The sequence below is a fragment of the Mustela nigripes genome, chromosome 4 (assembly GCF_022355385.1).
Source record: "Mustela nigripes isolate SB6536 chromosome 4, MUSNIG.SB6536, whole genome shotgun sequence".
Lineage (NCBI taxonomy): Eukaryota > Metazoa > Chordata > Mammalia > Carnivora > Mustelidae > Mustela > Mustela nigripes.
The window spans coordinates 136,988,747-137,007,985 of NC_081560.1; the positions used below are offsets into that span (position 1 = coordinate 136,988,747).

Consider the following 19,239-nt stretch of genomic DNA (forward strand, 5'->3'; position numbering starts at 1 on the left):
GCCCCATTCAAGGGAATAAGATCTGTGCCTGTCACATGGCAAGTTTGTGGCAGAGACCTGTCCAGGAGTGCCTCTGGGTCCCTGGTCAACTTGTGGGGCCTCGGGACTGGGGAGGGAGTCAGGGGCTGCTAGCATGGGGACGGTAGCAGGGGGAATGGGAACCTTCCCCTGCTGACCCATCCTCTGGCCTCAGCCTGTCGGCTGTGACAAGGAGGTGGGATCCATGAAGGCAGATGACAAGTGTGGGGTCTGTGGCGGCGACAACTCTCACTGCAGGACTGTGAAGGGGACACTGGGCAAGGCCTCCAAGCAGGCAGGTGAGCAGCCTGGGGCTGGGGAGATGACCAGGAGTGGCTGGGGTTCTGGCCTGGCCATGTGGGCCCTCCTTCCTCTGCTCGGGGAAGGGCAGTTCAGGCTCGGGGGTGGGGGGGGGTGGAGTGGGGGAGGCACCTGGAGCCTGCCTCAGGCTTCCCACGCTGCCCCCGGCTGCTGAGCTCGGAGCTACACCTGGGTGCCCCCTCTTCCAGGGCATGCTGCCTGCATTTAGGCCCAGGAGCTCAGAAGCATTTTTCTGCATCTAGTGTGGGATGATAGGAGCTCAGCCATCTCTTTGACCCCAGGACTGCTGGGGGGAGTGAGAGCTCAGACAGGTCTGAAGAGGTAGCCCAGACGGGACTGGAATGCTTTTTCTCTTCCTCCCTCCCTTTTTTGGTAACCTTGTGGTACCTCCTGCTTTGAACTCCTGGTACCTTGAGTTCCTTGACTTCCCTCCCCATCTTCAGTCTGGCCACACGTGGCTGATGAAGAGGGCCAGGTATTAGTCCTTTACACTTGAGGATGAATTAGTTCCATCTCCCCTTTGAGAGTGTCACAGCTTTGCCTCTCCTCTCCTTGTGGGGGCAAGAGTGACAGCTTCGTGAGAGGTTTGTTTCCAGGGCTGGGATTGGGAGCAGAGAAGCTGCGCTGGATCTTCATCTAAATCCCTTAAGGTGTGAGAAGAAAGGGGGAGGGATATCAGGAGAGAAAAGGAGGCTCAGGAAAGTGAGGAATAATAATACCTAACACGCGTGCGTGCTTACCCACACATCAACCCCACACACGCCGCCCTTGGACTTGATAAAGCATTTAAGCAATGGGATCTCATTTGACCCTCTCAGCACCTTGTGGACAAGGGCCCATTGCTCTTTTACAGATGAAGAAACAGGTTCTTGGGTACTTGCTAGGGGTGGGGGGCAGACTACTGGGCAGAGAGGCCACCAGTTCGAGATGCCCACGGATCCTTCTCTGTGGCAGGAGCTCTCAAACTGGTACAGATCCCAGCGGGTGCCTGGCACATCCAGATTGAGGAGCTGGAGAAGGTCCCCCACCACATTGGTGAGTGCCGGGGAGCTGGGAGAGGGGCCGTCAGGCCCTGGGGTCTGAGCTGTGGAGAAGCTGGGAGGGCAGAGGAAAGCATTCTAAAACAGGGGAGATTTCACAAATTTGAATGATGGCAGGGAACCCTTAATTTTATTTTTTTAACTTATGTTGAATAGACAACCTGTTCCATGATTCAAATTTCAGAAGGTGTGAGAGGGCATCCCCTGCCCTCCCGGAGCAGTTTGTTTTTCCCCAGGGGGAAGCCACTGTTAATTAACTGTACACCTCTTTCGAAGGAAAACCATTTTTGTACAATGTATCAGTCTCCTTTTACTGTGTAACATACACCCAGACTTTGTGGTTTCAAACAAGTGTTTATATTAGCTTATGGTTCTGTGGACCTTCAGTCTGAGCTGGGCTCCTCTCATGTTGCTTCTGCTTCTCTGCCTGGACTCCCCCATACAAAGGCAGCATCAGATCAGCCCATTAGATACTGGTTGGTATTGGCAGTTAACCAGTATGAGGGGCTGACAGGGCCATGTCCCCAGCTGGTTAGCCTGGGATTATTCACATGGTGTCTGTCACATGGTTCTCAGTGGGGGCAAGAGCAAGCAAGTACTTGCCAGGTCTCTGCTTGTGTCATGCTTGGTAATATCGTGTTGGCCCAGGCAGTCTCATGGCCAAGACTACCTCGGACTCAGGGGGTAGCAACAGACAATCTCTTGGTGGGAAGTATGGTAGAGTCATAGTGCAAGGAGGTGTGCACGCTGGCACAGGAGGAATTTGTAGCCGTTTTTACAGTCTGCCACATGGACCCTTAAATTATTCTTTGTTAAAAAAATATTTTATTTCTTTATTTGACAGATATCACAAGTAGGCAGAGAAGCAGGCAGAGAGAGAGGAGGAAGCAGGCTCCCTGCTGAGCAGAGAGCCCGATGTGGGGCTTGATCCCAGGACCCTGGGATCATGACCTGAGCTGAAGGCAGAGGCTTTAACCCCCTGAGCCACCCAGGTGCCCCAATTATTCTTATTATAATGACACTTAAACACAATCACTAAATCACTCCTTATAGTATTTATACAACTACAGAGCCAAGAGAGATAAATCAACAAAGTTCAAATTGAGAACATTAATTTAACGGGAGAGATTTTTGTGTTCATTTGTTCGCTGTGTTCCGTTTGTGCTGAAACCAAGTTGGTGGCCAAACAAATGGATGTGTCCAGAACAGGCAAATCCAGAGAGACAGGAGGGCAGACTTGTGGTACCCAGGGGCCAGTGGTGGGGGGCACAGGAGGGTCTGCAAATGGGGGTGATGACGTGTCTTCAGGAATCGGATAGTGGTCCAATAGTCCCTGAATTCCACACTTTATTTATTTATTTATTTAAAGATTATTTATTTATTTATTTGTCATAGAGAGAGAAGCGAGAGCAAGCACAAGCAGACAGAGTGGCAGGCAGAGGCAGAGGGAGAAGCAGGCTCCCTGCCAAGCAAGGAGCCCGATGTGGGACTCGATCCCAGGATGCTGGGATCATGACCTGAGCCGAAGGCAGCTGCTTAACCAACTGAGCCACCCAGGCGTCCCTGAATTCCACACTTTAAAAGGCCAAGTGTGTTGTAGGTGAATTAATATCAATTTAAACCACACAAGCATGGTTTGGAGCAGGGTCTCAATGAGCAAGCAGAGAAGGCTGCCGCCCCAACACTGGGTAGTGGCTGGGCTCTCCCACACTTCTCTGTGTTCAGACCCCTCACAGAGGGCATGCATGCCATGATGACGCTGGGCCTCAGCATATCCCAGAGGCCCCTCTTACCTCTTATGCCCACCTGGTCACACTGCTTGTCACCAGCTCTTCCTAAACATGAAAGCAAAACATAACGTCTCTGGGCAGGCTCATCTATTACAGAAATGCTGATACTCCTATTTTTAGGTTATCACCAAAATAATAGAAAATGTTTTAAAGCATCCTAAGGAAATTTCACCCCTCGGAGAATACACCTGCATTCACACAGCTGTAATAGAGCCAGGCTGCTCTGGAAGGCACCTGAAAGGGCGCAGTGCAAATAGGCAAGAGGCACAAGGGGAAATCGAGGCCCACAGTGGCTCGTAGGCCCTCTGTGTTCCCCGACTCACCCACGCAGTGAGCCAGTCTGGGCTGTCTGCCAGCCCAGTGCCCTTGCCTACCACGCCACTCTGCACTGGGAGTGAGAGTCTGGAGGGCTTGGCTTGGCTTGGCCAACTCCCTGCCCACCTGTCTGTCCAACTCTGGGGTATTTTGCGAGAACAGGGGCCAGGAGGGGGGAAGGGGGCAAGGAGGGAAGGCTCATTTACTCCAAGAAGAAGGTGGACCTTGCAGACACTCCTCCTATCCCACCCCTCAGATGAGTCCATAATACCAGCAGCCCCTTGGGCCTCCTTGGCCTGCCTCTTCTGCCCGGCCACCCCCCACCCCCCACCCCCCACTGCTGCGCTGGCCCCCACCCCCTCCTGCAGAAGTCTACTCCTCCCTCCTCCAGAGGTGAGGAGTGCTCTATGAGGGAGGCTGCTCACAGAGTCCTGTAGGGGTCCAGACAGAAGCTTCTAGAACCCAGGGCAGGTTCAGCTTGGGCTGGCTTGCCTATGTGTTTACTGGGTGAGTTCCCTGGAGGTCTGGAGCTCCACAGGAGCTGGGCAGGGAGGGGAGTGGAACTGAGACCCAACGTTTCCACACACATCGTGTGATCACACACGGGTGAGGTCCACGTGCCCCCAGTGAACATGTGCAAGGTGTGTATGCAGGAGTGAGTGAGTGTGTGCGTGTGTGCCTGCCTGTCGGGGCACGCGCTCTCTGGAGAAGTCTGGGTCAGGTGGCAGTGTTGGCAGTGAAGGCCAAGGTCTTGCCCAAACTTGTTAGACTCTCCGAGAATCTGGGGACATGGACTCTTTGAAAGGAAACGAGGGGAGGAGAAGCCTGCAGTTACTGTCTCCCCTGTGCTCGCCTCGAGCTGGGACTTTTCCTCTGGCACCGCCCATCACCCTCGTGATGATCATGGAGGCTCCTCTCAAGCCGTGAAAGGCCTTGATGGCATCTTTCAGGAGGAGACTGTCTTCTTTTACACTGAAAAATCTCTTGTTGGGCTTAGCTACCTTCATGAGTGATCTCAGCCGCGTCTTCTGGATAACTCGCTGCAGCTTCTCCATCAGCACTCGCTGCCTTACCTTCTGCTTCTTTGTTATGGGGTCCGGCTTCTTAAACCCCAAGAACTAACCTCTCTCAGCTTCCAGCTTTTCTTCTACAGCTTCTTCCCCTCTTTCAGCCTTCACAGAATTGAAGAGCATTAGGGCCTTGCTCTGGGGTAGGCTCTGGCTTAAGGAAATGTCATGGCTGGTTTGATCTTGCGTTCAGACCACTTTCCCCATATTGGCAATAAGGCTGTTTCCCTTTCTTATCATTTGTGTGTTCACTGGAGAAACACATTCCTTCAAGAACCTTTCCTTTGCCTTCACAACTGGGCTGACTGTTTAGTACAACATGCCTGGCTTTTGGTCTGTTTCAGCTTTGGACTTGCGTTCTGCACCAAGCTTCATCATTTCCAGCTTTTTTTTTTTTTTAAGATTTAAAAAAATTTTTATTTATTTGACAGAGATCACAAATAGGCAGAGAGCAGGCAGAGAGAAAGGGGGAAGTAGGCTCCCCGCTGAGCAGAGAGCCTGATGCTGGGCTTGATCTTAGGACTCTGAGATCATGACCCGAGCCGAAGGCAGAGACTTTAACCCACTGAGCCACCCATGCGCCCCCATTTCCAGCTTTTGATGTAAAGTGAGAGTCAGTGATTCCTCCTTTCACTGGAATACTTAGTGGCCATTGAAAGGTTATTTGTTGACCTGATTTACTATTGTCTCAGGGCATAAGCAGGCTCTAGGACAGGGGCAGAGACAGGGGACAGGCCCATCCATGGAGTAGTCAGGACATGCATGACATTGATCCGTGAAGTTCCCTGCACTATGTGGGCTCAGTGGTTGGTGCCCCAAAACAATTCCAATAGGAACACCAGGTACCAATGATCACAGATCACCAGAACAAGTATCATACTGAAAATGTCTGAAATATTGCAAGAATTACCAAAATGGGACACAGATGTGAAGTGAGCAACTGCTGTTGGAAAAATGTCACTGATAGACTTGCTTGAGGCCCGGTTGCCACAGAATTTCAGTTTGTAGAAAATGCAGTATCTGAAAAGCACAATGAAGTGAAGGTCAGTCAAATGAGGGACGCCCATGGTCGCTCAGGGTACAGCGTGGGTCAGCGGTCGGGCCAGGACTCACAGGCAAGCGTGGGTGGTAACGTCCCCAAGGAGCCCAGCCCACCGTCCCTGGAATGAGGGGTGTACAGCCTGAGGAGGGGAGTGGCGACTGCCGAGAGGTGTTGGAGCAGACAGGGTGGTGGGAAGATTTGGGGCTGGACCTGGCCCGAGGAGCTGCCCGGCCCCAGCCCCAGGTCTGGCAATTTCTGGGGGCTAAGAGAGATTGGGCAATGAGAAATGAGGGGTATCTCTTTTCCTCCTGCTTGCTAGGGAGGCTGGTGCCCTGGAAAGCTGGGCCACCAGCTCTCTGTGAGTCTGGGACAAGCCCTTGCCCCTCAGGGGCCTCTGACTCTCAATGTGGGCTCATGGTAGCCCCAGCCTTGGGACATGTGTGAGGAGTCCACAGGGGCAGGTAGCAGAGTGACAGGGGTGTGGTTAATTCTCTGATCGTTGGCTCTCGGGTTGCATAATTATGCAGTATGGTTTTCTTCCTCACCAAGTGGGGACATGCTCAGCCTCTGGAGCCTTTGCTGTCCTACCTGCCTGAGAGGCTTGGGTACCTGGCTGCAGCCCTACCCTGACCTGCTGCTTCCAGGGTGGCCAAGGCTGTGACACCAGGGCCTTTCCCGGGGGGGGGGGGGTGGTGTCTGCACCTGCATACCTCTCGTCCACCTGCCAGGCACTTTCAGGACCAAATTGCAAGTTACTCACTGACGGGACATTAGAGGGTAGAAATATAGAGATGTTTTTAAAACTCTTCCTCTAGGCCAGGCCCCAAGAACACCATGATGAAGGTGACAGGCTGTGGGGGGGATGAGGCATCTGTAAGGACAACAGTGCCAAGTATCAGGCCCTGTACTGATGATAATAATAACACTTATCATTTATTGAGTGCCAGCAGCATACCACGCATGCCGCCTAGTACTTTACGCATATGAACTCTTTTAACTGTTGCCAGAGCCCCATCGAACATAGGTGGGAGTGCGGTACCGCAGTTATCCTCATGGGGCAACAGCCCTATGAGCAAGGTATAGTTAGGATTCTCATTTTATGGATGGTGAAACTGAGGCAACACAGGGAAACTATGTAACTTCCCCAGATCTGTCTGACTCCAGAGCCTGTATTTTTAGCCTTAGGGTTCTCTGATAGAAGTCTTAGGGGGCGGGGAGGGGGGCAATTTCTTGAGGACGGAGCAATCAAAGAAGACTTCCTGGAGGAGGGGAGAATTATGCTGAGCCTTCCATATGAGTGCAGATTAGGCAGGAGGAAGGGAAGGGAGGACAGGGTGGGGTGCACCAGGGTCCAGAAGCAGGGAAGCTGTCTGCTGTCAGTGTGGTGACTCATCTGACTGTGGAGCCTCCGGTGGAAAGGAGTAACGGGTCACAGGGAGCCCCAAGGGGTTCACTAGGAAAGTCTTGGTGCCCCAGAGGAGGACTGGCTAGTGCTCCTGTGAAGGGGAATAGAAATCTGTGTGACCCTCTCCCCATGGCCAGCGGTGAAGAACCAGGTCACAGGCAGCTTCATCCTCAACCCCAAGGGCAAGGAAGCAATGAGCCGGACCTTTACTGCAATGGGCCTGGAGTGGGAGTACGTGGTGGAGGACACCAAGGAGAGCCTCAAGACCAGTGGGCCCCTGCCTGAAGCCATTGCTGTCCTGGTGAGCCCCCACCCTGCACGGTAGCCCCTGTCCACTGCCTTGGTGCCCCAGCCCAGCCTCCCCTAGCTCACTGTCTTCACTATTGAGTCAGCACCGACCTGTTGAAGTCCTCCTGTTGCAGTGTCTTTAGCAGCCTGGGCAAGGTCAAGGCCAAGGTGCCCTCTATGCTTAAAGGCAGGCAGGATGGCAAATAATGAAGGAGAAAGAAGTGGTTGTCCTCCTGTCAGAGGGAGTCTCCTTAATGCAGTGTCAGAAATAGGGCCTAGGAATGAGCAGGAGGCCCCTGGGTTGGTTCCCTGTGTTGTGCTGGCATCATCTGGTGTCTGCTGGCATTATGGCCTTGCCAACAAGTGACCTGGGGGTGCCGTCTCATGATGCCAGCTTCCTGTTAGGGGATGAGGTCACTGTCCTTGCTGGGGCCACCTCTGCCCACACCGCCTCTTCCTAGACCATAGACCGGGGCTTATAGAGCAGGGACTGTTAATGCAGGAGATCAGACCAGGAGGGGCTTTGTCTGCAGGCCCTTGGCACTGGCTGGTGGCAGGGATACCAACCAGGAAGAGGTTTTGTTCCTGGTGTTGCCCTCACTAGTCAGAAGGTCCAAGAGGGAAGGGTCTGAAGCCTATTGGGGTCGGCATATTAATTCAATCTATTTGAATCTGTATTTCTCTTCACCCTAATTTGCTGACTCCCCATATACCTATGGCCAGTGCTTTTCAGAGAGGGTACCAAGACCATTCAGTGGGCAAAGAATAATCTCTTCAACTAAAACAGTGCTGGGACAACTGGATTATCCACATGTAAAAGAATGAAGATGAATCTCTACCTCACCCCATATACACAAAGGAGCTCCAAATAGATCAAATACCCAAGTACAAGAGCTAAAAACCTAGAACTCTTAGAGAAAACAGAGGGCTCAATCCCATGACCTTGGATCATAGTTGTGATACCCAAAGCATGAGCAACAGAAGAAAAATAGGTTAATTGGTCTTCGTGGAAACTGAGAACTTTTGTGCATCAGAAGACACGAGGACAGCCATGAGAAGACAAGCCAGACAGGATGGGAGAAACCATTGGCCATCCTATGTCCAATAAGAGTCTACCTTATAGACCATCTTCTGGAGTCAGGTAGCGTGTGGCTGCCCTGGTGAGGAGGACCAGCTGACAGACACGGTTTCTGCCCTCATTAGAACTTAGGTCTGTGGGAAGCAGGTGTGTAGCCCAAGTCTGCTGCACGGCTGCTGGTGTGAATGGCCTCCCAGGCCAGGCTGGGTGCTGAGCCCACATCCTTCCCTGGCCCCCCCCACCCCATGCTGGCCTTGCCTCTCTGCTCTCTAGTCCTGTGCCACCTCCTCTGTCTCTCCTCAGGTGCTACCCCCCGCCAAGGGGGGTCCCCGCAGCAGCCTGGCCTACAAGTACGTCATCCATGAGGACCTGCTGCCTCTTATCGGGAGCAACAACGTGCTTCTGGAGGAGACGGACACCTACGAGTGGGCGCTCAAGAGCTGGGCCCCTTGTACCAAGTCCTGTGGAGGAGGTACTGGCCCGTCCGGCCGTCTGGTGGCCTCGTCAGGGCAGCCTAGGACTTTTCAGGGGAGGAGCAGGAGTGTCTGGGGGCCAGCATTGTCTCCACTTGATCTGTCCCTAGCTTGTGCCTCACTGTCTCCTCAAAGATGTCTTGGGTGTGACAACCTGTTTGGGCAGGGCCGCGGGGATGGGGCTGGGATGCTGGATTGGTGGTGAGGCTGGGCCTGCGCCCTGCGAGGGCTCCCCAGCTTGGCGGAGGGGCAGTCGTCCAGCCAGGTCCCCTCCTCCCTCACCCAGGGACATGGGAGATGGACGGATCAAGGCTTCTTCAGAAAGCGACTGGGGCGGGAGGGGTGCAAAGGCACAGAGGGAGGGTAGGCTTCGCCCTCCAGGCTCTCCAGATTTTGGCATCCCCGAGGCCCCGGCAGAGCTGTGGGGGCCTGGTGGGACCGGGCCCAAGTCAGCCTGCCCTCCCCACAGGGATCCAGTTTACCAAATATGGCTGCCGGCGCCGGCGTGACCACCACATGGTCCAGCGGCACCTGTGCGACCACAGGAAGAGGCCCAAGCCCATCCGCCGGCGCTGCAACCAGCACCCGTGTGCCCAGCCCACGTGAGTGTCCCAGAGGAGTGACTGCATTTCCAAGGGTGTTGCTGACCCTCCCTTGGCCAGGAGGGGGAGCTGCCAGGCCCGCTTCCTCTGGCCCCAGAGTGTGGAGGCACACCGCCCTTTGTCTCGGGCTCCCCCGGGGCAGAGCAACCCGCTTGGCAGACTCTGCCCTCCTTGCCCACCTGTCCCCTGTGGGGCTTCTGGGTTAATTTCCACTCCCGGAAGAAGGATGGTGCTCCCTTTGTTCTGCCCCTTCCAGCGTTCTTTAACAGATGGGGAAACCAAGGCCCACTTTGGAAACATCGCTTTCCCTCAATGAGGGGTCTGTGAGATGAGGTGGATTTCAGCGCTTATGGGCTCCGGGCCATAGGCCGTAGCCGCAGCCGTGTTCTAGCCCCCACTGGGGTTCCCTGGTCTGAGGACACGGGTTCATTAGAGCACAAGGTCATATTCTTGGGGCTATTTGGAGGGGGATTTGTGGAGAGGAAGAGCTATGACTTGTCAGGGATTCAATGTCTGGCCTTGAGCCTGTCACAGAGGTAGCCCCAGCACCTCCTTGGCCCCCAGGCAGAGAGCCGAGGCCTTTCTCCAGCCTCCTCAGGAATCCTTGGGGGTCTGAGCAGTCTGACTTGGCTTTGCTGACTCACAGCAGCTCTGCTCCCTCAGGCTGAGGGAGCCTCGGGGCTGGGGGAGGGGGAGCTGGTGACTGGCGCGGAGCCCACAGTGGCCCCCTGTGCCAGGCCTGGGCTGGGATACTCTGCTCCCCAGCCATCTGCACATCCCTTTCATGCCATATGCAGACCGTTTTTCCGCCAATGTCCATGGCCACAGATCACGTGGTGCTCACTCCACTGTGGTCATGGGCGGGTCACCCCACCTGGCTTCTCATCTGTAAACCGCCAAGTGAAGTTTGGGGCCTTTTTGTTTTTTGTCTTTTAAAGGAAGGGGTTGGCTGAAAGAGCCCTCATTCACTAAAAGATGTCTCAGGAAACACGGAAGTAGGAGTTGGGGGCTGCCTCCCACCCCACTAACCCAACCCTTGTCTGGTCTTTGTCTAACTCAGCCAGCAGCGTTGTCTACTTCTCATGTTCTTGGGGGCTGCTCTGGGCTGGAAGACATTGGAGACCAGCAGCTTAGCCGATCAGCACCAAAATTCCGCAGGTGCTGATGGTGATAATAATAGTACCTGCATTTATTATGCGCCTGCTGTGTGCACACACTCTGCCAAGTGCTCTAAGTATACAAGTCCTTTTAATTGTCCCAGGAGGCTCAGGGGAAAGGCTTCAATTCTACAAGCTGCCACTCTGTTTTGCGTCCCGCCGTAGCTCAGCACCTAGGACAGTACCTGCCCAGGCGAGACACTCTGCTAGTTACCAGGTGTTGAAGGAATCCTGATGTGAAGATGAGGCAGCTGAGTTCAGAGGCATTAATAGCTTGCCTGCAAACATGCAAGGTGCCAGATTTCAAGATGAATTATACCCATTTTTCAGATGAGGAAACAGAGAAGAGAGTAAGTGACCTCCATAAGGGCACACAGCCTGGCAGCTGCAGACCCAGGCAGGTGGTTGTCTTGGCTCCCAAGCCTTCTGAAACTCAAACCCACTCTCCAGCTCCTGCCTGCAGTGATTCAAGGGGTGGGCGTGACCCTGCGAGGAAGTGTCCCCCTAGCCCCTCCTCTCCTCCATCTTTTGCCTTGTCTTTCTCCAGGTGGGTGACGGAGGAGTGGGGTGCCTGCAGCCGGAGCTGTGGGAAGCTAGGGGTGCAGACCCGAGGTGTGCAGTGCCTGTTGCCCCTCTCCAACGGTACCCACAAGGCCATGCCAGCCAAGGCCTGCCCTGGGGACCGGCCCGAGGCCCGGCGGCCCTGCTTCCGCGTGCCCTGTCCAGCCCAGTGGCGCATGGGAGCCTGGTCCCAGGTGAGTTGTTCCCAGAGGGCGGGAGGGGCTGGACCAGCGGGTACCTTCTCTGGGGAGTCCTAGAAAAGGTGGCTCTGGGTGAGGCATTGCTAAAAGGTGTGACGCTCCCTGCAGGCAGAGAGTCTTTGACTGCATTTCTTTCCCCTATCTGATCTGATCCCATCTGATCTTTCTCAAAACAAAGTCCAACAGCTCCCACGTCTGCTGGGCCAGGTTTCTAGGCTAGGCCTTTCTATTCATTCACTCTCCGCTTTCACCTAGATCTGGGTCAGAATTAGGAGGCATGAGCTAATATCCTCATGATACAGGTGAGCAAACGGAAGCACTTTCTTGCACTCAAGAAATATTTACTGAGTGCCAACGACATGCCAGGCATACTATACTAGGAATGTCTGGAATCCATCGTTGACTAGATGTGATTCTTGGCCTTGTGTAGCATCTAGTCCAATAAGAGAGAAGGAAGAGATAAGTAATCCAATAACAAAAGCATGAACAGGTTGCAGCTGGAGCTGTGCAGAAGCGAATGGGGGTGATGTATCTGGGAGGGCTTCCTTGTGGAGGTAACATTTGAGCTGAGACCTGATGGATGAGCCCCAGAAGGACCATGTGGCAGGAACAACCTTGCCATGTTCCAGAAACCAAAAGGACAGTGGGACTGGAGCTGAATGGAAGGGATGGGGCCTACAGGATGATGGAGAGGCAGGCAGGGGTCAGTGCTATGGGGTCTTTGTGAGGAGTTAGAATGTATCCTAAGGCAGTGAGAAACTCTTGAGGGGTTTTCATGTGGGCATTCCAAGCTCTGGTTCCATGTATATAAGATCACCTAGCAGCTCTGAAGAAAGTTCGATGTTGGAAGGACAGGGTAGGAAAGGAGAGACCCTAAGAAGGAGTATTCAGTCCAAGTTCTCTTGGCTAAGCCCTTGAAGTGGCCATGGGGAAATTTTCTGCCTTGAGTTTTCTCTTAAAAGTTCATCTGATGCAAACCTTGAACGTGTTATGCTAAGGGAACCAGCCAGACATGAAGTGACAAATGCTGTGTGATTCCACTTACCCACATTCATAGAGAAGCAGAGTAGGAGGGTGGGTGCCCGGGGCTAGGGGAGGGGGCGGGGGAGTTTGTGTTTAGAGGGGACAGGGTCTCAGTTTAGGAGGAAGGAGAAAGTTCTGGGCGTGGTGGTAGAGATGGTCATACTACAATGAGAATGCCCTTGTTGCCACTGAACTGGACACTTACTAAGGGTTAAAATAGTAAATGGGATGGTATCTATGTTTTGCCGTAATTTTTAAGACCTCATTTGGTCATGAGGATAAGCACAACAGTGCTTATTGTAATCGCGGAATTTCAGGCAATACTCTAACTGCCCATCTGCAGGGGATTGGACCCCCAAATCAGGGTCTGATCATACAGTAAAATAGCCCAGACAGAGAAAAATAAATAAGCTTGAACTGTACTTACGCGAGATAGGTAAACCTCAGAACAGGCGTGAGAGAAAAGTGCAGGAGTACGGAGAACAATCACTTCCAATGGAACGGAGTGCATCTAAAGTTTAAGAAGGCGCCACACAGTATTTGAAAATGTGCCCGAATGCTGATTTATGAAAGCTGCTGTTGGTATTTGAACAGGCTCTTAGGACCGACTTTCCAATACTTTAACGTACGCTGGAAACATTACATATAATAAAGGGTATTTTTAAATAATCCCAAATCCCTGCACGACTTATGCAGACTTTAGTTTCTTCTCCCTAACCTACAGCTTTATTTGTTTTAACAAATAAACAGACAGCTGTTCTACAGAAGACGCTTTGGAGAAAACTGACAGCAGGGGGACGGCGGGTTGGGGAGGGGGCAGGGAGAGTGGAAGTTCATTGCCCTGGTAAGATTGACCCCTCAAGGGCTACTGTCATTCTGCATCCTGGGGGGTGGGAATGCGATATGTCATCCCACAGTCTGTGTGGCCCTCTGTGCTCGTGTTTCCCTCGGCCCCAGTAGGAGAAGTACGCGTCTGTAAGGTCTTCCCCATCCCACTAGGAGAGGCAGGGAGCAGTGCTGACCAAGCCATGTGACCCGGTCATCCCGGGTGGCCTTGCTCTTTGGGAGCCGCCGCCACCAGCCTCCATCTCTCAGAGGAGATGAGGCCCGGGAACTGAGGTGCACAGTGGCCCTTGGAGACTGTGCTCTTGTGCCTTGCCCTCTCTGGGAAGAAGACACTTCCGAGCCTGCCTCTGCTGGCTGAGTTTTGGTACACGGGGTCACAGAGCCTTTGAATGTCAGAGCTAGAGGGGTCTGGGGCGCCCGTGTCACCCAGCTCACTCAGCCAAGCAAGTGTCGCAACCCGGGTCTCTCCATCCTGTTACTAAGATACCATCGAGCGAGTGGACCTGCCCCAGGTCCCTCAGGCTGGTGGATTGCAACAAGGGGTTGGCCAGAATGATAAAAGTATTTCAGGCCCCGGAAGCACAGACTAAACATGGTGGGACCAGGCAGAAGGGCTGGAATGGGGTCCCTGAGGTCCCCTGCTGAGCTGCTTAGGTGACACAAAGGGTCCGGGAGCTCCGAGCGGAAGAGTACTGACGTGAGCGTTCTGTCCTGGGGAAGTTCTTCACTGCCGTCTTCCCATGTCCCTTGGGCCACATAAAAACTCAGTGCCTTTGCACCTTTCTGTCCTGGGCATTGGCTGGACTCTGGAGCTCACCACCCCCTCCCTCTTGTCTCTCCACCTGTCCCCCTGCCCCCGGCTGCTGGGGCCTGGCCTGCCTTCCCGGCCCAGTGCTCTGCCACCTGTGGAGAGGGCATCCAGCAGCGGCAGGTGGTGTGTCGGACCAACGCCAACAGTCTCGGGCAGTGTGAGGGGGACAAGCCGGACACCGTTCAGGTCTGCAGCCTGCCTGCCTGTGCAGGTGAGCTGGATAGGATGGGGGGGGGGAGACAGGCCAGGCTCCCCCAGCTGAGGCCTGAAACCCAGCCCGGCTGGCATCCAGGCCCCCTCGAAATCCCAAACCCTAGAGCTGCTTCTCCCCGCTCCCAGGAAATCTCCAGAACTCTACAGTGAGCACTGACATCCAGGAACCTGTGACCCCAGAAGAAGAGTGGGTGCCACAGTCTGGGCCCCTATATCCCATTAACAAGATATCATCAAGTAAGTGTATCTCGGAACTTCACTTCCTCCCCAGACCTTCCTGTGGTTGTAATGTCCTGAGCACGGACTGTGGGTGGGGGGTGGACAGCCCCAGCTTCCAGTCCACGTGACCTTAGCCTCCTGGAGCCTCTGATTCCTCAGCTGTGAGCTGCGGGTCTTGCCCATGCTGGTCCACAGACCCTTACCTACACTGCCAAAATGTTGAGAGCTGCAAAGTGTTTCCCTAAATTTGGTGCAAACTCACCAGGCTAGAATCTGGCCTGATGCAAGAGATCACTATTCTTTTGCTATAGAAACATTGCTGTAGTTACAAGGGGATGTCCCACTCCCCACTCGGGATTGTTCTGTAACATGAAGAATACTTCTCAAACTTCAGAAGTTCTGAATTATGAATCCAACTGGTTTCAAGATTTTGGATAAGCAGTTATAGATCTGAGCTGTCTTCATAGGGCTGTTGAGAGAATTAAGTGAGGCAGTCATGCACTCCTGCCTAGCTGTCAGCGAACATCAGAAATAGTAATAATAGTGCTTTCTCTCTGCCTCATGATCAGGAGCTCATTAGTCCACCATCCCATCTTTCCATCCATCCATCCATCCACCCACATATCTGCCCATCTACCCATCCATCCATCATCCATCCATCATCCATCGACCCATTGATCCATCCACCAATCCACCAATTAATATTGACTGGACACCTGCCAAGAACCAGGGCCTATGTTCTAAGCTTCCTTCCTAGAATTTTTTCCTTCACTTTTAGTTCCTCACCTTCTCAAGGACTGATAAGGGTCTGATAAGACAAGTAGCAGAAAAATAGACCTTAATTTCTAGTGGAGGACCAGTTGATGGTGTGACCCTATGCAAATCCCTAAACCTCTTTGAACTCAATGGTCTCATTTGTGAAAAAAAAAAAAAAGGAAGGAAAGAAAGAAAGAAAGTGGGGACTCACTAGATGTGCTCAGAGTATCTTCTAGCTCCCTCTTTACTGCTGTTCCGCACCCCCTTCCAGGCAGCTCAAGCTGGAGGGGGGTGCGCAGTACAGATTGGGCTCCGGATTCTGGTCCTGGAATTCTGGCGCCATCTAGAGGCCACTTGCTTTCCATTTTTTCCCCCCCAATCTATCATGTTCCCCCAAACCAGCCCCCAGCCTCTTCCCCATCCCACCCCTGCAGCCTCCCCTCCATGCCCTGGGGCAAAAATTAGTAGAAAACAGAGTTCCTGCCTTCACATGGTCTGGAGAAACCTACCTGGAATTATCACAGAAACACAAAAACATTTTTAGATGCTATTTGAACTGAAGCAAATGAAACTAGTGTAGAGGGCAGCCCTGTGTGTCAGGAACTTCATAAATGGTATTTGTCTTCATGAAGTTATTATTCACCGGCAGAGTCTAGCATTATTCCATTTTATAGGAGAAAAAAGAGGGTTGAGCCCTTGCTCAAGGGCTCATGCTTTTTAAGCAGCAGAGCCTCAGTTGGATCCCAGATCTGCTTCATTCTGGATTTATTGGTGGAGGTCTTCAGATGCCTGTTGACAGTACCAGGATGTTTCATCTGCGTGTCCCACATGTGGGTTTGCCGGGCATCTGCCTGGCCCTGGCCTGAGGGGATCAATTCCTTTGGGTTGATAGAGAGGGGCAGAGGGTTCCCACTTCTTCGAGAGCAGAGTTCCCAAGCTTTGCTGCAGGTCACAGCCCCACCAGTGCCCAGGCCACACTGACCATCTGGTCTCCCTGGGCATGGCTCTTTGTCAAGTCCCTTCCCCCACTGCGGGGGTTCCACTTCTCAACCAAGTCTGATGACAGGTGATGTAGGGTTGTGATTCTCAGGTTTCTCCTTGCCTTGAAATCACCTCAAAGGTTTTGTTGAAATCCGGAGCTGGGCTCCATCCCCCGAATTTCTGATTCGGTCCGGCTGGATGGGGCCTGAGAATCAGCATTTCCAGCAAGCTTCCAGGTGATATTGATGCTTCGTGTGTGGGGACCCTCCTTGGAGAACTGCTGCTCTAGGGAGTTTTAATTCCTCTTCCATAGAATAAAGGCTCTTACTCTGGCCAGTGTCTCCCTCAGGCAGCACTGTGGCACGCTCCGGGAAAGAGCTTTAGAGTGGGTCCAGCGAGGGCAGGAGATGGAGGGCCTGCTGTTGCTGGGTGGAGTCGGGGGTGGAGGCCTCCTCCCGGCATCAGTCCTTGTGCTGTGTGTGCAGCAGAGCCGTGCACAGGGGACCGGTCCATCTTCTGCCGGATGGAAGTTCTCGATCGCTACTGCTCCATCCCTGGCTACCACCGGCTCTGCTGTGAGTCCTGTACCAAAAGGGCCCTGGACCCCGACGCCAGCCTGGACCCACGCCTGACCTCACCACCACCCTTCTCCACCCCTGGGAGCCCTCTGCCAGGATCCGAGGCCCCTCCAGATGCTGTGGAGCCCACCGTGGGGCCGACAGGAGCAGATGACCATCAGCATGGCCAGCCCACACAGCTCCCAAGGCCTCTGGGCACCAGCTCCCCAGTGACCCAGCACCACTCTCCTCCCCAGAATCTGAGCCCTCGGGTGTCCTGGGGCACTTCCCCCAGTGCCCCCCGGGGACTGCCTTGGGGCTGGACCAGGGCACCTGTACCCATCTCCGAGGATAAAGGACAGCTCAGGGAAGCCCCGAAGCCCCCAGGCACCGGCCTCCCGACCACGTCCCTGGTCACATGAACCTCCCCTTGCCTCTCCCACCGGTCAAGTTTACAGTGTGTGCTGCCTCAGAGAGGGCCGGGCTCGGAGGACACACAGCGGGTCAGGGCAAACACAGACTGCCTTTTAAATTATTTGCCTTCTTGTTGTTCTAGTTTAGGGCTATGGCACTTCACCCCATGATGTGGGTGTGCGAGGACAAAAAAGATCAGGGAAAGCCCCTAACTGGAGACCTGGGGGCGACACAGCCAAATTTCTCAGGGGCTCCTGTCTGTCTCCTGGCGGGACTGAGGGTCGTCTGGCCCCTCTTCCTCACGGCCACACTTTGGGCCCCATGCTGGATCCCTCCAGCTGCCTGCCTTTGCCAGCATGTGTGGGGACCACGCCTAGTCTGTCCGGGCCCCGTGCCCAGAGAGGCAAAGTGGGGCAGGGAAGGTGAGGAGGAGAGTTCTCAGGGCAGTCCATGGGGAAAGGGGCGCAGGTGCGTGTGGTCAGGAGGCTCTGGCTGCAGGGCTTGGGGGAGGGTCGGTGGGGAGGCAAGTTCATCTCAGGCCCGGCTCTTCTTAGCAAGAGCTCCACATAGCTCCTCCTGCCAAGGCCAGGAGCAGAGTCCAGCTCACCTCTGCCAGCTGGAAGGCAGAGTTGGCCACTCTGCCCTTGCCGAGGAGGGCATTTCCTGTTCCTTCTGGTGCTTCCCAACTTCACTCAGCCCAGCCCAGAGAAGGAGGCTCTCAACTCTCTGAAATGTGTGTCCCCCCTCATCCAGGGCCAGCTGGTGCTAGTCTCTCACTGAAGCAGGAGTGTCAACCTTGGCCGTCACGCTGGGGCATGAAGGGAGGCAGACCTGGAAGGTCACTTTGTGGGACACAGAAACAGGAGTTCTCAGGTCGTGCCCCATTAAGCCTTGGTCTCCGCCAAAGACCGCTCCTCCTGGAGTCGGGGGTCTTCTCCCGCATGGCTCGAGCTGGGCCAGAGATTAGTGGTGCTAGGGCAAGGGGGTATGGTCATGTCCCCAGGCTGGGGACCAGAGTCCCCCTCCAACAGGCCCAGGGACCCCCGGCAGGATATGAGCCTTGCTCCATGCTGGAGTGGGGAGTGGAGCAGGGCTGTGGGACCTCAGCTGCCCTCCATGTTACCTCCAAAGACCGGTAACTTCTCTAGACCTCTCAGGAAGCCTCCTGGGTTCCCAGGAATTCTCCCAAGGGTCCTTACTCTCAGTCATGCAAAGGTCTCCCGGACTCTGCAACGGGTGCTAGAGGCACTTACCAGGTTTCCTTCCTAGGGGCGGGGGTATGGGGGCTGTTCTGAGCAGGCTGGAGGACTAGGAGCAGTGGGTCCCTGTCTGCAACCCCTGGAGAATAGCGGCCCTGGAGGGGGCCCCCTTGTGTCCTCTCCCCCCGCTGCTGCCCCTCCCTGGGATGCTGGGACACACACTGAGTCATTCCTGTGAGCCCCAGCCTGCCCACGGTAGGACACACGTTCTTGTACCTCTGAGATCCAGATATCTACATTTTTATGTATTTATTAACACTGTCCTTGGTGTTTTGTTTTGGACCCCAAAGTGTCGTGTTGTGTTTTTCTTGTTCTCTCTGTTCTAGAGGAAAAGGTCTGTGAAGCAACTTTCTTACGTGCTCTGCTGGGCAAGCTAAGTAGGGGGAGGGGATGGAGTGGGGGCGGGCAGGGCCGTAGACCCTTAGTCCCCCGCCTTGGCCTTACTCATTCTGGGGTACCTCTGAGTACCAGCTCGGCGTGGAGACGCAAGGTCAGCGCCACGGGCTGGGGATTCTTCCATTCAGTAGTTCTGTGGCCTTAGGTAGGTCACCATCCAGAATCTGATCCAAAGGATAGACATGCCTGGGAGGTGGTTTCGGGGTGTGCTTAGGGAAGAATGTTCTAATTAGCGGAGCTGTTCAGACATGCAAAGGGTGGCTTCTGTAGACAGTGGGGGGGGGGGGGGGAAGCTGAGGACTCTCCCCAGAAAAGTCCAGGCAGAACGAGAGTGCCAGACAGGAGGGAGAAGGAACGTGACCCGCCTGGGTGAGCAGGGAGAGCTGATGGAGCTTGGAGAGCTCAAA

The 19,239-nt window shown here is 54.2% G+C and overlaps 1 protein-coding gene across 3 annotated transcripts in view; it reads left to right on the forward strand.

The window, feature by feature from the left end:
• The window catches only part of ADAMTS14 (ADAM metallopeptidase with thrombospondin type 1 motif 14), a 72,619-nt gene extending 53,901 nt beyond the window's left edge, over positions 1 to 18,718 (forward strand). For 2 of the 3 annotated variants that reach the window (XM_059397652.1, XM_059397654.1), the window contains 9 exons: positions 194 to 317; positions 1,294 to 1,374; positions 7,136 to 7,299; positions 8,668 to 8,836; positions 9,307 to 9,439; positions 11,144 to 11,351; positions 14,119 to 14,248; positions 14,377 to 14,487; positions 16,692 to 18,718. In XM_059397652.1, coding sequence (XP_059253635.1) covers positions 194 to 317; positions 1,294 to 1,374; positions 7,136 to 7,299; positions 8,668 to 8,836; positions 9,307 to 9,439; positions 11,144 to 11,351; positions 14,119 to 14,248; positions 14,377 to 14,487; positions 16,692 to 17,185 — 1,614 coding nt within the window. In that variant the 3' untranslated portion in view covers positions 17,186 to 18,718. The remainder of the gene's footprint in view (positions 1 to 193; positions 318 to 1,293; positions 1,375 to 7,135; positions 7,300 to 8,667; positions 8,837 to 9,306; positions 9,440 to 11,143; positions 11,352 to 14,118; positions 14,249 to 14,376; positions 14,488 to 16,691) is intronic. The other variant, XM_059397653.1, reaches the window with a different exon arrangement.
• The last annotated feature ends 521 nt before the right edge of the window (positions 18,719 to 19,239 follow it).